This window comes from Mastacembelus armatus, chromosome 20 (assembly GCF_900324485.2).
Source record: "Mastacembelus armatus chromosome 20, fMasArm1.2, whole genome shotgun sequence".
Taxonomy (NCBI): domain Eukaryota; kingdom Metazoa; phylum Chordata; class Actinopteri; order Synbranchiformes; family Mastacembelidae; genus Mastacembelus; species Mastacembelus armatus.
In genome coordinates, this window is record NC_046652.1 from 3,330,218 (window position 1) to 3,344,589 (window position 14,372).

The 14,372-nt window shown below is 39.3% G+C and overlaps 2 protein-coding genes across 2 annotated transcripts in view; one reads left to right on the plus strand and one right to left on the minus strand.

Moving 5' to 3' along the window:
• The window catches only part of bmp6 (bone morphogenetic protein 6), a 40,965-nt gene extending 35,259 nt beyond the window's left edge, over nucleotides 1-5,706 (plus strand). The window contains exons 5-7 of the mRNA XM_026291859.1: nucleotides 1,746-1,822; nucleotides 3,059-3,169; nucleotides 3,780-5,706. Coding sequence (XP_026147644.1) covers nucleotides 1,746-1,822; nucleotides 3,059-3,169; nucleotides 3,780-3,929 — 338 coding nt within the window. The 3' untranslated portion in view covers nucleotides 3,930-5,706. The remainder of the gene's footprint in view (nucleotides 1-1,745; nucleotides 1,823-3,058; nucleotides 3,170-3,779) is intronic.
• A 644-nt stretch (nucleotides 5,707-6,350) lies between these two features.
• Nucleotides 6,351-14,197, minus strand: txndc5 (thioredoxin domain containing 5). Its single transcript, XM_026291858.1, has 10 exons — nucleotides 13,887-14,197; nucleotides 13,007-13,159; nucleotides 12,416-12,521; nucleotides 12,234-12,330; nucleotides 11,267-11,382; nucleotides 10,925-11,011; nucleotides 10,582-10,740; nucleotides 9,955-10,037; nucleotides 9,401-9,530; nucleotides 6,351-8,759 (listed from the first exon to the last, which is right to left on the minus strand). The coding sequence occupies exons 1-10, from the start codon at nucleotides 14,189-14,191 to the stop codon at nucleotides 8,637-8,639; spliced, it is 1,359 nt and encodes a 452-aa protein (XP_026147643.1). The 5' UTR covers nucleotides 14,192-14,197; the 3' UTR covers nucleotides 6,351-8,636.
• Nucleotides 14,198-14,372: the final 175 nt, after the last annotated feature.

The window sequence follows — 14,372 nt, forward strand, 5'->3', positions numbered from 1 at the left end:
CTCTCTCTCGCTACAAGCTGAGATTAAAACAAGTGACAATTCTCTTGCTATGTCTGCCTCTCTTCATATTTGATATGAGTCCAGCTAAAACAAATGGGCCTGTGCAGGGTGGCCAGTGTGTCTGTTCAAAATTAAATTTGATTGGATGATGAAATCTTAATGCAACTAGCGCTGGTGATTACAACTCTCTATTTCTAATGATTCGCTAAGTGAATTTGACCGTTAACCAAATAAACATCAGGTCATTTGTGTGTGTCTGGTAGGTTGTGTATTTGTGTTTATCCTAAGTGCCATTGAAGCAGAGACATAAGAAACCTAGATCAATGGAATCACTTACATCATTGCAATGTTTGTATATGCTGTATGTCTGTGTGTGGTGTGTGTCCAACTACAGCTGACACAACAAGGTTGTTGTTAGTGAGTGAGTGAGGTGAGAGGCTGAGTGACAAATCCTTGTCTGCTGTCTGATTAACTCTCAGTGACAGATGTGCACAAAATCTTTTCTGGAAATAACCTGGAAGTTTTTTGTATTTTGTGTGGAGTTTTAAGTATATTGCATTTGTATTGTATTTGTCTACATATCATTTGGCAGTGGTTTCTCATAAATACATACAAAAGCAATTAACTGTATTTGCATGACTTGATAGGATAAACAGCCACACCACAGACACAGATGAACATATCTGAAAAGTCACAAATGACAGTTTTAGGTAAGAAAGCTCTCTGCATATAGACTGAAAGCTGCATACTGCCTGCAATATGTGAAGTTATTGTAGCCTAAATAAGCAGAATCTCTACTTGGCTACAAAGGGAATCAGAAACCCAGTTTGTAACCGTAATGACAAGTGACAGAAAAAAAAACAACAAAAATAGGCAGCCACTATAGGTTTTTCTGCCAGAACAGTTGGTTAACAGTTTTATAATTAACTTTTCAATGTGAGAATGTGGAGAACAACAACAAACTGCAATTACATTCACTTGTGGGCTCCAGGCTGAAGAATTGCTTGAGGCATCGTGGGGCCTCTAACTCACACTTAGTTTGCCTAAGTCTTAAGGTTTCTACCTCTCTTGATAAAAATGTTTTGGGATCCTAACCAGTGCCACACATTGCACGGTCATTGTTATTGTCTTTCTCTGGTAGATTTGTGAAGGAAAGAAACAATCAAAACAATCAGATCAATGAGGCAAGACAGAGAAAGTAAGCATGAGAGAGCCTTTGAAAAGTCAGTGGAAAGTTGGTGTCACCATCTCTGACTGACGCCAGCAATGACCTACTTGACTGTAAAAAACAAACCTATACCTGGGACTGTTTGCAGCTGTCTGTCCATCCCACTGCTGAGCGGCAGCAGAGTGGAACAGAGATAATTAAGAACTGCGTGAGAGTCCATAAACACATGTGTTGCTGTGTCATCACTTCCACGCAATACTTGAAGGCTGATGGATTCAATTAGGCATGCGTTCAAATGCATTACACAGCAGATGAATGTGAAGCATGTACAGTACAGCACAGTGACCGCTGTAATGAGGATTTGTGCCTGTGCTCTGGTCTACACCCTGAAATGTGTCTCCACCCAGTGTATTACGTGAGGCTTATTGTGTCATTCTTCAGTTTTGGAGTGAATTTTAACGTGCCATCATGTAGAGAGTCACATTAACGCACACATATTCATCCTGGGGGGGGGGTAAGAAGTCTGTGTGCCTTTTAAAAATCCAATTTTCTGATAATCCCTATTTCTCTGTTGCAGATTATAACAGCAGTGATAAGAAGACGGCGTGCAGAAGGCATGAACTGTATGTCAGCTTCAGGGAGATGGGCTGGCAGGTAGGAAACGCTCTTTTTCCACTGATCCAAATAAGTTCAGAAACACTTGTGGTGAATAGGTGATCCTCTTTTTTAGGTAGTTTGATAATCTCATCATTGTTTGCTATTGTATGTAGGACATCATTAGATTTAGGTTAGACATCTCAATCTTCTAATCAGAATCTACTAATGATCACAGATAGATAACACTGGATGTAAATTTATATGACATTGGTGATTTTTTTTTCCATAATGAAAACTTTTCCTAAACATACAGTACCAGTCACTTTACCATTGAATTGAGTGAGAAAGTGACTGGTTCTGTATAAAGAAGCCTAAGAGTCTACACACTAAAATCCATCAGTGTTTTGGGTCTTTGTGAATAGTTTGACACTTCACACTCAAGTTCACTACACTGCTGCCAGACTGACATGGAACTAGTGATACCAAGAAGAGGTGCACAACCTGAGAAAGTTAGTTAATCTAGCGTGGCAGGAGAAGACTTAAGAGCATGAAGCTGCAGATTTGTAGGTATGTTTGTGTCTGTGCATTTACTAGGAGACAGACAGATGAAGAAATAGAAGAGAAGAGCAGGGTTATGTACATCTGTCCAAACAAACTGTGAGCTGTCAACACAGCACTGACATCTAGAGGGAGACTACCAGCACACACTCTCTGTTACTCTGCGCACACACAGCTACACTCAGAAAGGGAGCTGGACAGAAATAGAGGGATAGGCAGAGAAGTGAGAAGAGAAAGAGACGTATTATTAACACAGACAGGAAGTTACACCAGATAAAAACACAAAAACAAACTGGACAGCAGTAAAATATGTGGAGAATTTGTCAGAGTGAAACAGTAAGATATAGTGGAAGGAAGGAAGGTGGAGAAAAGTGTTCCTTCCCTCAGCAAGTCCACAGACAGACAAGTGTTTGAGCAGGGATTTGTCCTCAGAGATGAGGTTAATGCTCGCTATACAAACACAGATAGGGTGGGCTGCTGTTGAAGGTGTAGGGCACAAAATGAATTTTGACACTCACATGTTGAGCTGCTTATTTTACAATGAGGCGAAGACAAACACGCTGTAGAACTATAAAACCAAACAGACCTTTCTATTAATAATTTACAACAAAGATACACAGTCTTACTTCTATAATAAACAAATTAATAACATATTAGAAAGTTTGATTTACTGGTTGCAGTTGATTTAATTAGCTCTGACTGTACTTTAATGTCACTGTCACATGTTTCTCTAAGGATTGGATCATTGCTCCTGAGGGCTATGCAGCCTACTACTGTGATGGAGAGTGCTACTTCCCACTGAACACATACATGAATGCCACCAACCATGCCATTGTACAGACACTGGTAAGGCCAGTCTACAGCAGTTTACCACACTCACTACTTTCTTTCTCATGTATCATTTTATATTTACACCTAACATCTCTGCCCGTATTTTATTTTAATGCGTACACAGCTAAAATGTATTGTAACCCTTTTAAAATGACTGTTAAATGAAACTAAAACTGCAGTTAGAATAAGAGAAAACAGAGAGTTGAAAATGTGATTTTACATTTTAATTTGCAGCCATGCATTTATCGTACACTGGTCATAGCTGCGTCATTTGTTGTTGTGACCTTGCTCAAATCTGATTTTTGACTATTACGAATCCCTCTGGACTTTTTATGTGTTTAAGAATAAATGAAATCTGAGAAAATGATTCCAATGGTGTCAAAGCAACTTGAACTTGGGGCTTCAAATTATTACAGAAAATCTGTCTTGCAGTTCAAGGATACAGGCATTTACCACACATGAAGGGTATAGCTAATACTCATACAGTTAATCTGACACCCTCGGGCCATAAACCACCCACTGCACTAATACAATGAAGAATATGTCGTGCTCTTTTAATGTGGAATATGTGATTTGATGGAAACTGAGACCTAGAAGGGCTTAAATTTATTTCTATAATTTTCAGGTGCACCTAATGAACCCTGAGAATGCACCGAAGCCATGCTGCGCCCCCACCAAGCTGCACGCCATCTCAGTGCTCTATTTTGACAACAACTCCAATGTCATACTGAAGAAATATAAAAACATGGTGGTGCAGGCCTGTGGCTGCCACTGAACACCATCAAAAACCAGCAATGCTTGGTTGAAAGAAGGGTTGGCAAAGGACTGCAACTGCACCACTGACTCCTGGGTGAGGTAGGCATCACGTAGACACCAGTTTCATGCCCAAATCCTCACCTTGCAAGGAATATGTACCTTGAAAGATCATTTACATATTCTACTCTGATAATCCTGGACAGCTCAAAATGTTTCTCTAATAGCACAGTTTGTACTAAAGGCATCAAACTGAAAGGGCACTGTTGTAAAAAATGCCACCATATGGATGCCATCAATAGGCAATATAAGCCCACTCAAGTGTTGAGCCAAGTTGTGCATCACCTTCTCTACCTGCTCTGGTGTGATGCCTTCACTTTATGGGTCTGCGAGTGAATGAATATGTGTATGTGTGTTTGTATGGCGTGGGGACGGATGAGGGAGTGTTTTAAGTTTGCATATTATGTGTTTATGAAAGTGTGTATATGAATGCCTGAGAGGCTACTGCACCTTCGTCCTCACTGAGAGGGGGCGAGGACAAAACTGAACTGTTGTGGGACCAGTCCGAGTGCTGCTTTGTTTCTCTTCTACAGACATGAAAACTTGGCAGTTCAGTTCTTAGTAAAGGCTTGTGTAATCTTCTACAGTGCAAGACCCTGTGGTGTTGATTCAGTGTTATCACAGTGCTGAAAACCCACAGTAGTCATCAACTGGTCTAATGACAGAAAATGTGTATAAATGGAGTGAGGTGGGAAAATACTAGTTTCTCTTAACCCAAACAGTCTAATACTAGAGAAATGATACTTTGGAAGCAGTAGATTCATATTTCCTTCCTCTTTCCTAATGCTTTTTTTTTTCTCAAGCCATATTTGCCTTCCTAAAATATAATATGGACTGAACCAAAGTGACCGCAGGCTATTTTAATAGTGCACTGCTCCAAATATCTTCTCTGTGTCAATATTTGCCAGGCTCACGCTGAGCTGTGATACACCAGGCTGGTTCAGCTTGATGCATGTTGTGGCTAAACTGATGTTTTTCTCCAAAGAACCGAAGAATAAAGCCTTATCCCTCCAACATACCGCAAATGGCCATTTCCATGTTGCTGTACTCACAAAGTTAACAAACGCTTCCACCCCTGACAACCCATCAAGAGATTGTGGAAAAACATTTCACAAGTCAAAAACGGCCGGCAAAATGGTTTCTCTGCCAGCTTTCTGAAATTAGCCCTTTGCTTTTTCAACCCTGAAAGGTAAAATTATGTTGAGACTTGTGTCCAGTGGTGACATCTTTGTTACTGTGAGCTTTGAATGACATGGTACCTCTGGCTAACATTTGGAGACAAGTGCTGCCTCATAAGGTTATGTTTATTTTTAAAATGAGCCAAGCCTACAGACCTGTCTGACAACACGAGTTGGGGGTGTTTTATAAAATTCAATTCATTCATTACTCAACCCTATGGACCAGTCTGACTGTTAGTAAACACTGCATTTGAAATATTACTTGGATTGAAATATTTTTTATCATTTGTTTTATAGTATATAGTAAGTGGAAAATTTCACAATGAATTGTGTGACTATTTAACATTATGGGTTTGATGGTTGGCTTATATTACAAATATTTTCATATATTTTTGTGAAACATGAAAACACTGAAGTACTGTATATCTTGTTTTAAAAGTCCTAATGTTTCAATTGCTGTAAATATTAAGCCTTAAAGTGAATTATATGCCTTCAAATTGATGGGGTCTTTAATACTGTAAATAAACTTTCCAAATAAACAGCAGTTACATACAAACCTAACGCTACTGGTCTGCTATGCTTTCTGGGAAAATGTCTAAGGAACTGTGTGCTGTATGTATTAGACTTAAAGATATCTAAGGTTGACCTCTGCACTGGACTAATGTTTTGCATTGCCCTCCACAATATGCAGTATTTTCTTTTAAAAAATGACGTACTGTAATATAAAAATAATAAATCCCAAAATGTCCTAAAATTTCTGATGTATCATATTTTGATAATGTAAGCACAATTTTACAACTTGAGATTTTTTTGTATTCTGTTCAAAAATGACTGCTTCCTTTCATGTTTTGTAACATAGAGCCTTATAACACCCAGCTGACTGTAAATTCCTTGAATTTAATGGTTCTATCTGCATTTGACAAGTTCCAAAAATCCCCACTTCCAAATTTTCAATGATTTTGATATTGTACATTTAGAATATATTTAAGGTATCTCTAATTCTCATGCATTAAAGAAAACTGTTACACATATCAACCAAAACTTTACACACCAATATTTCAAAACTGATCCAAACGCAGACAGAACCTTATAATTTCAAGGGGACGAGCAGTACATTCCCAGCTTATTCATTGCACATTTTATCATAAAGAAAAATCACGTACCTTATTGACAAAGAAATGTAAGAACAAAATGAAAATACTAACTTATTTTTGAGAAAAAAATTTATTATGAAACTTAATGTTACAACTTGCCATTATTCACTCTTTTTTGTATAAAATCCATGGGTAGTGCAAAACCCACAACTCAGAAGGAAAAGAAGAGGAAAAAAAAACACTTCTGACACTGGAGTTTCTTAGACCATGTGCTATCCATAAAAACTTTTACTGACAAAAAAACTGCTGTGTCTGACTGTTTGTGTACCTGGGTTAGACAATAACTGGTGCCCTTAATCGTGCAGTACTTTTCACATAACCTGGGTCAAAGTATTTGCACTGAATACAGGTGGGTGCAGTTTACTAAAGCATGATTAATTAGAGAAATGTGTGCTGAAAGACGTAAACTTTAAAAAACGCAAATACTATAATGACCAGGGTTGTGACATGACATTTTCTTGGCCTTTGACTATTGCACTGGTGGACCCTCATCTGTACAAGCTGGATTCTTGGGTTGATTATTATAACACAGCATACAAGAGACTAAAAGATCTCAGCAGGATTAATTAATCTAACCAAAACCAGCTAAATAATGGTACATTTTGCTTGCATTTGGTAAATGTTGCTTCTTTTTCCATGTCATTTTACTTGTTAAGTAAGAATTACATATGTGCAGCTTATATAGCTGCTAACTAACTACGACTAGTTAATTCAGTGCTTTAAATTCTCTCAGCCAATGCCATATTGTACTGCACCATAGAAATATCAGTTTGGGCCAGGAAAAGTAAATAAAACAGACCCGTGGCGAAGCTGGTTCAATCACTAAGGTGAGAATAAACTGGAATCAAAGTTAAAAGAGTTGAAATGATGTTAGCTAGCTCACATGACTCTGCGCTAGAGTCTATGATCGAGGGCTTGACGCCCCAACCAAAGCAGAATACCCTTTCTTACCCAAGAGATTATTAACCCATGCTGACAACAGGTGACATAACTGTCCTCTCCTGCTCTACCTGCTGGCTACCAACGCAGCCCTGGACTGAAAAATATAATGCAAAAACTTTACATTTGCATACTTTGTACTCTGGGACAACATTTGGAAACATGATGCACCAAACCACAGCTGTTCGAAATTAGCTGCATCCGATGGGTGTTTAAGAATAAACATACAAAAACATCATGATCTGTAACAGAGATCTGGAACATCATGGTCCAGGCCTGAGACCCTGAATGCACTGTGGAGCAGAGAGGGATGGCTTGCTGAAGATCACAGGAGTCAGAAGTAGGCTAGAGTGCATAACTAATTTTTCAGTCATACCAAAAGTCAAACAGTGAAATGTATTTGTGTGGTGTGGCCAAAAAGCAGTAGAGGACAGTAAACAGTAGGTATGGTAGTATATTCAAGATGCAGGGGCTAACAAGGCCAAAAGCAACAGATGTTACAAATTATAGTGGGCTGCTGTGTAATTAATGCCATTTTACTGGTAGTGTCCGTTCTTACATTTAGTACAAACACACAGCATCCTTTCTACTCTGCTACTTGTTTTTTACGCTGTGCATCGATAAAACAATCAGTATTTCCTGAATGATTGGTCAGCCCCACCTTCTCTCTCCAACCAGCTAGACATTTAACAACCTCACAGATTTGCGAGTTAATCTGTGAGCAGAAATGGATGTATGTTGCCATGTTTCAGGCATGAATGACATCCAAATTTTGCTGTGACTGCTCCAGAAGACATATAGCTTTTATACATTTAAATGAGCATGAAAAATTGATCAGCTCCCTCTAGCCTGCATGGGCATTTCCCTGAGAGACAGATAGGCCATTAGACATGGATAATAAAATACCCTCAACTTAACACTCAGCACCTCAGTGATGCAAACTTTACAACCTTCTGAGTGACAGTACCAGAGTCTTAATGGCTCACATTTTGACAACAGAGCTCATAGAAAATTTAGCATTTACAGTACAAAGGCCAACAGCTGCAGATGTTAGGTCAGAAACAATATATGTTTTAACAGATAGAAACCAGGACATTGCAGACCCAACCAAATACAATAGTATTTTCCATATTGAGAGATTTGAGGTCAAGCAACAACAATGAGAAATACATTCACATCCCCAAATACTCTACTGATTCATTCTGTCTTTGAACACACAAAAAAAAAAAAAAAAAAGGCGGGTAGCTTCAGTCAGTCATCTTTCTGAAGAGAACCCGAGCAAAGAGAGAGGGAAAGAGAGGTTTGGCTTCTGTAGGAGATTGATATCCTACTGGCTAGATATGCAGTGTGGGTCATCAGAGTGGTGCACAGACTGTGGTGAACACTGACTCGATGTTTCTACAGTTCATCTTTCGCTTGTCTCATCACAAAGCTGTGCAGGCTCTCCAGGTCCCGCCCACCACGGTGCTCTTCACCCTGCTCCCCTGCCCTGAATATAATCAGCGTGGGGTAACCTTGCACCTGGAAATAGCAGACAGAGAATATCAATGGGGGATTATTCAAAGTGCTCGCTCCTGTTTCTAGACTTTCAATGTGGCATGCAAGTGTGAAATGTAAAAATATTCAAGAGTGAAACTTGACAGGTGACAAGTTAAACTCGTCTTGTGGTCATCTTGTTCAGAATATCTGAGCATAAAGTTTATGTAAATATAGTCATGACTGAGATGCGTTACTGACTAACAGAAGAAACCACAGTTGTTTTAGCAGATGTAAAACTTTAACAAGTTCTAATTAGAATGTCAGTGGAAAAAACAGATTTTGAGATGTGTAGTTTTATTGAAGATGTATTGCATATAATCACAAAAGGTCTCATTTTATTATAATGAGCCATCACTGAAGTCAAATGATAAGTGCAGTGTGGATCTTGAACTATGACAGAACAATTCTGCAAACCGTGCAACTTAGATTGTATAAAGTGACAAGCTGGTTTAATGATTATCCATTTATTTCAAAACAAATGAAATAGTAATGGGAAATGCATTACTTTTTAAAGATGCAAACTTTTAATACAATTGAGCTTTTTAGTCACTTTATTATATTTGTTAGGCAAATTTAAATCGCAGGAAGAGGTCTGTGTGTAACATGGCTTCCACATAACTTACAGAGTACTTGTTGCAGAGTGTGCGCTCAACAGTGCAGTCCACTTTGGCTATTTTAACATCCATGAGGCCTGGAAACTCCTTCTTGGAAAGATTATCCCATGTTGGAGCCATGTTCTTACAATGGCCACACCTAGAGAGCAGGGTGACAGAAATTATATAACTTAAAACTGATAAACAAGGTTGGAAATGTAATTTTAAGGTCAGACTAAATTTAAGATTCAGCCTATTAAGATTCAGGCTCTTGACATTTTGTTCAAACCCGACTGCCAGAACTTCAATCATAAAAGAAACAGTTTGTGTCTAAATACATAAATAAATAAAGTTGTTGATTTATGATAATAAATTACGGGATCGGCCTACACTGACAATACTGGTTTTACTTGATACTGAGATGAAGCTTGCCCTTAAGTGGTAAGTACACACAGACTATGAAACGTTTTTGTTTCAGTGTATTACATGTAACTTAGTAGGTAAACTAGGTTACTATATATTAATATTATATTTAAAAATATGGGTAGGATTTAAGTGTTTACTGTTCCAAAATGATGTATTACCATGGAGCATAAAATTTGATGAAAGTAAACCCCTTGGCCACTGTCTCCTCAAAGTTGTTCTCCGTCAGGTCCAATACGCTGGACTGTAAAAAGGAAAGAAATTAAAAATCACATGACAATCTGTGATGAACTGTGATTATCTACTAAGACCTAGCTAAAAATAATTTTGCTTAAAAGAGTTTATCCTCAATTTGTACAGGAGCAGCTTAAAGATTGTATACTATGTCCACTTATTTTGGTTCCTACATCACCTAATTAAAAAAAAAAAAACAACAATAACATGTTTGAATGGCTTATCTGCAAAAAAAAAAAAAAAAATGTCAGTCTTTATCATACTTGTCGCACTGGAGCACCAACTGACAGGAACAAAGGACAAACTATCTGTTCTCAGACACAGTTACAAGAATGCAGTCATACAGTTGTCAGCAGGAAATAGTTCTTCGTACCAAAATTATACATGTGCTTTGTTTAGAAATTAAGTTATATTTAGGATTTAGTGTGCATCTCACAGACAAATTACATAAACATAACAGCTGCTGATTCCTGGCTGACTATAACAGCAACTATCAGTGAATACAAGAAGAATCTTTCTTGTGGATGTTCCTTCTCTTAGTTGTTGACACCCACCTCTGCCTTCTCTGTGGCTGGCTCATCAGTGGGGATCTCATTGGCTTTTTGGTCCTCATTTGGTTCCTGCTCCTGCTTCTCGGCAACAACAGCCTGCAGCTGGTTGTCCAAAAAGTCTTTGAAAGAGTCCAGGTCTCTTTTTCCTTTGTATTGTTCTGTCTATTACAAGACAAACACATAGGTATTAATAATTCACTGAGATCATTATAACTGTGGAGGCTATTTCGATCATTTCCTTGCACTGCACAGCATTTTTATATTCATACATTATCTATGAGGTATGATAGACATGGAGAATGCCAGTATTTTTACTAAAGTATTTGTATTCTAAGTACTTACATACCTTTTGCCCATTGTAAAAGAATAACAATGTGGGATATCCCCTTATGCCATTGTCAGAGCACACTTCATAGTGCTGTGTGCAATCCACCTAGGTAGTAAATGCATAAACATTTGTTACTCAAGGGAAATGAGGATTCAGTGCAAACAATGATACTGCAGTTTCCTTAAGAGGAGTCTGCAGTTTCTAATGAACTCAAAAGCAGACATATAACATATGTCCAACATCCTGTTCTGTCAAACACCCAGCAGGACGACCATATGTTTAACGGTTACTTCCAATAAAGATAGAAAATTGAGCACTACTTAAACACTACAGTAACAGTGACTGTCATCAAAGACCCACCTTTCCTATTTTGATGTCATCAGAGTGCTCAAAGGTGGTGGCCAACTGTTCCCAGGTTGGGGCCATGGCTTTACAGTGGCCACACCACGGGGCAAAAAACTTAACAAAATGGGCACCTGAAACCAGAGGAGAAACTGCTGTTAACTAGCAAAACTCAGAACAAAATAATATCAAATGATACATTTGAGGTCATATATTCGAGTGGATGGATATAATGTAAAAACCAGAATCCACTATATACTCAACACAGGTTGCCATCCATCCATCCATTTTCTATACCTGCTTATTCCTTAACCAGTGTCACGGGGATCTGCTGGAGCCTATCCCAGCTCTCTTTGGGTGGAAGGCCAACACAGACTGCCATAAATGATAATATACACCTCTTATATAGAGGTTATTTGCAACCATTTACACAATGTTTATTGCACTTCTGTTGCCAATATGTTGAATTTGGGGCCAATAAACACTGTTTTAAAAATGCCTATGTCACATCCTGTCTTTTCTTACCCCCACACTAAGGAATCCTTTTTTTTTTTCTTCTAAACTAAAACACTTCAGCAGAGCTTACGAGCCAGAATTTCAATGAGACAATTATTGTGAGCACTGTTTATTTTTGCAGTAATTGTGCAAAAAAAAAAATCCTGAAATGTGTGAGGTGACAGGAGACAAGTGTTATACAGATGGTTCGTGCTGACTGACGTTGTGGATTGTGGCTTTGCTCCTTGTGCTGAAATGTTATGTAAATCAAGGCAATAAGGTGTAATCATTCTCTGACGAGGGATCGAGAAACAGTGCACAGTGTGGCTGAAAACTGAAAGTCTGTTTAACAATTGACAGAAACCGTTTCTCTGTTAGGGAGGGATCCAGCTGCATAAGTACACAGTTACAAACTTATTTGCTTAACCTAACTGGTCGAACAGTAATTTTTGTGAAACTTTAAGCTGCATATCTTTCGTTAGATCTTTACCTTTGGCTATGTGGTCTTTAAAGTTCAGAGCAGTGAGCTCATACATGCCCTGTTTGGGTTCTGGGGCTTTTGGAGGCTCCAGTTCAGTCTCTGGTTCCTGGAGGACACACAAAGACAGACACCTATGAACATCCCAGTTCATACATCACAGGTCACTAGTTTATGAACTTGAATAAACTCACTGAGGGCTCCTCCTGGAGTGTCTTCAGCATCCAGGTCTCTAGAGTCTGTAGATCTCTGGGTCCCTGGTACTTTATTGGCTCCTGATCTGGCTTAAACAACTTCAGCCTACAAGTAACATAAAAACATTTTGAGTTATCTGAATTATATATAAAGTTTTGATTTAAATCTGAAGATGCACAAATAAACATACATTCGATGACATATTTATGAAGAGCCAAATTTTCTAACTACTCCATTTAATCACTACGCAAACAAACATGTAGTTATAAATTTCCTGTCGATCATTATCCAGTGACTGCTGTGCTTGAAGGTACAGTGTGCAGTGGGCAATAGCAGAGACTATGAGGATGCAATTAAGATAAAGAGAATATTCAACTAAATGCAGGTCAATGTGTCACTTCTCTGTCAATGAGTGATGGAAAGCACTGTTTACTTCTGTGCTGTAAGAGTTGTTTTTATCCTTCGTGCAATATATTTTTTATTCATTGCAGATTTATTTCCATTTCTTAATCGAAGATTTGTGGAATATTTAGGCTGTTTTAATACATACATCTGTAGAGTTTAAGAACTGGTGTGACTCTAGTACTTACGTGGGGTAGCCCCTAACACCATGGACGTTGGAGCAGAACTTGGTGTCCTGGACACAGTCCACTTTTACCACGTACACCGGGGGCTCATCCATGCTGTTGTATTTGTCTGCCAGTTCGTTCCATGTGGGCTGTAACCTCTGGCAATGACCGCACCTGAGCACAACAGCAGCAAACACAGATTAAGTCACTTTAAGTTATTCTTGAAGGTTTCACATCTTTTGCTCTGCTCTGACAACATCCAAAGTGTGATCCTGGTTTGTCACACCTTGATTCAGCTTCCCTGAAGTGTGCCAGCTTGCAAAGGAAAAGTGTAATTACATTCATTACAGCTCATGTGATGAAGGTTTGGAGGTTTATGGTGGTGTATCTGAGGCATGATAATCATCACCTGAGCTGATCTTCCCTTCAAAGTCTCCCTTCCATTACTCCACATTAAGTCACTCAACTATTTCTTAGCCTTTTACTGTGAGCTGCAGGGACATGGTCTCTGAGACTAAGTTAGACCCCACATCTGTAACCTCAGTCAATCAGTGTGTGCCACGTAAGCGCAGCTGCCCAAACTGTAACTTTCAGTCGTAAAAGACTCCACAACTCGCTTTGACTTTTCAGATCTTCACACAGCAACGTGTTAGCGTCGTTAGCACCGAGGCCCCGGTGTCACCGGGACGAGGAAAGTGTTTTCAACCCGCTGAACTTACTTAGCAGCTAAGCTAAGCCCACCGCTGCTAGGCTAACTAGCCACCTAGCTCGCCTGCTAAGTTGCCGGTTAGCTCCGGCGGTCACCGGCACACGACAGGCAGCTTTTCCTCTTTTCAGGACACATGAGAGCAGCTAAAAAAACGGCCCGTACACGTATTAAACGCTGCCAAGAAAAACTTACCATGGGGCGTAAAACATGACAAAGTGAGGGGCAGTGGACACCGCCTCGTTGAACATCTCCACCGTGTACGTGTGTTTTGAATGCTCGTCTTCTTCTGCGTCGTCGTCGCAAAATGCACCGGTGATCAATAAGGAAAAATAAAGAAAAGACAGCACAAACTGTGTGCAGGTGACGGCTGAGGCCATGGTGGATCTCTCGGTGGGTGAGCAGTGTCCCTGCTGGTATGAAAAGACCGACTGTGAGCCCGCACGCCTCTGTGGCAGGCTCCGTTTAAAGGATGTAGACTCTGGATGGGACACATGCATATGGAGATCGCTGCTACTGCAGACCAGCATGCAATCCCCATGTTATGTAGATCTGCGGGAGCCCGCAAGCGCTTTGCTCATTTGCGTTAGGTTAGCTGTCATGCACAGCCGGGTAGAAAGTTTGTCCAGGCTCGGAGACAAACTGACACCAGTCATAGTCATTTTTTAAAATTTATGTTCA

Bases quoted from the DNA above. Each gene is read 5' to 3' on its own strand.
- txndc5 (XM_026291858.1), bottom strand. From the start codon at position 14,191: ATGCATGTGTCCCATCCAGAGTCTACATCCTTTAAACGGAGCCTGCCA. The intron at 12,522-13,006 runs GTAAGTACTAGA...TGTTACTTGTAG, and splicing joins GGTGTTAGGGGCTACCCCAC to GCTGAAGTTGTTTAAGCCAG. The intron at 11,383-12,233 runs GTAAAGATCTAA...CTCTGGTTTCAG, and splicing joins TAAAGACCACATAGCCAAAG to GTGCCCATTTTGTTAAGTTT.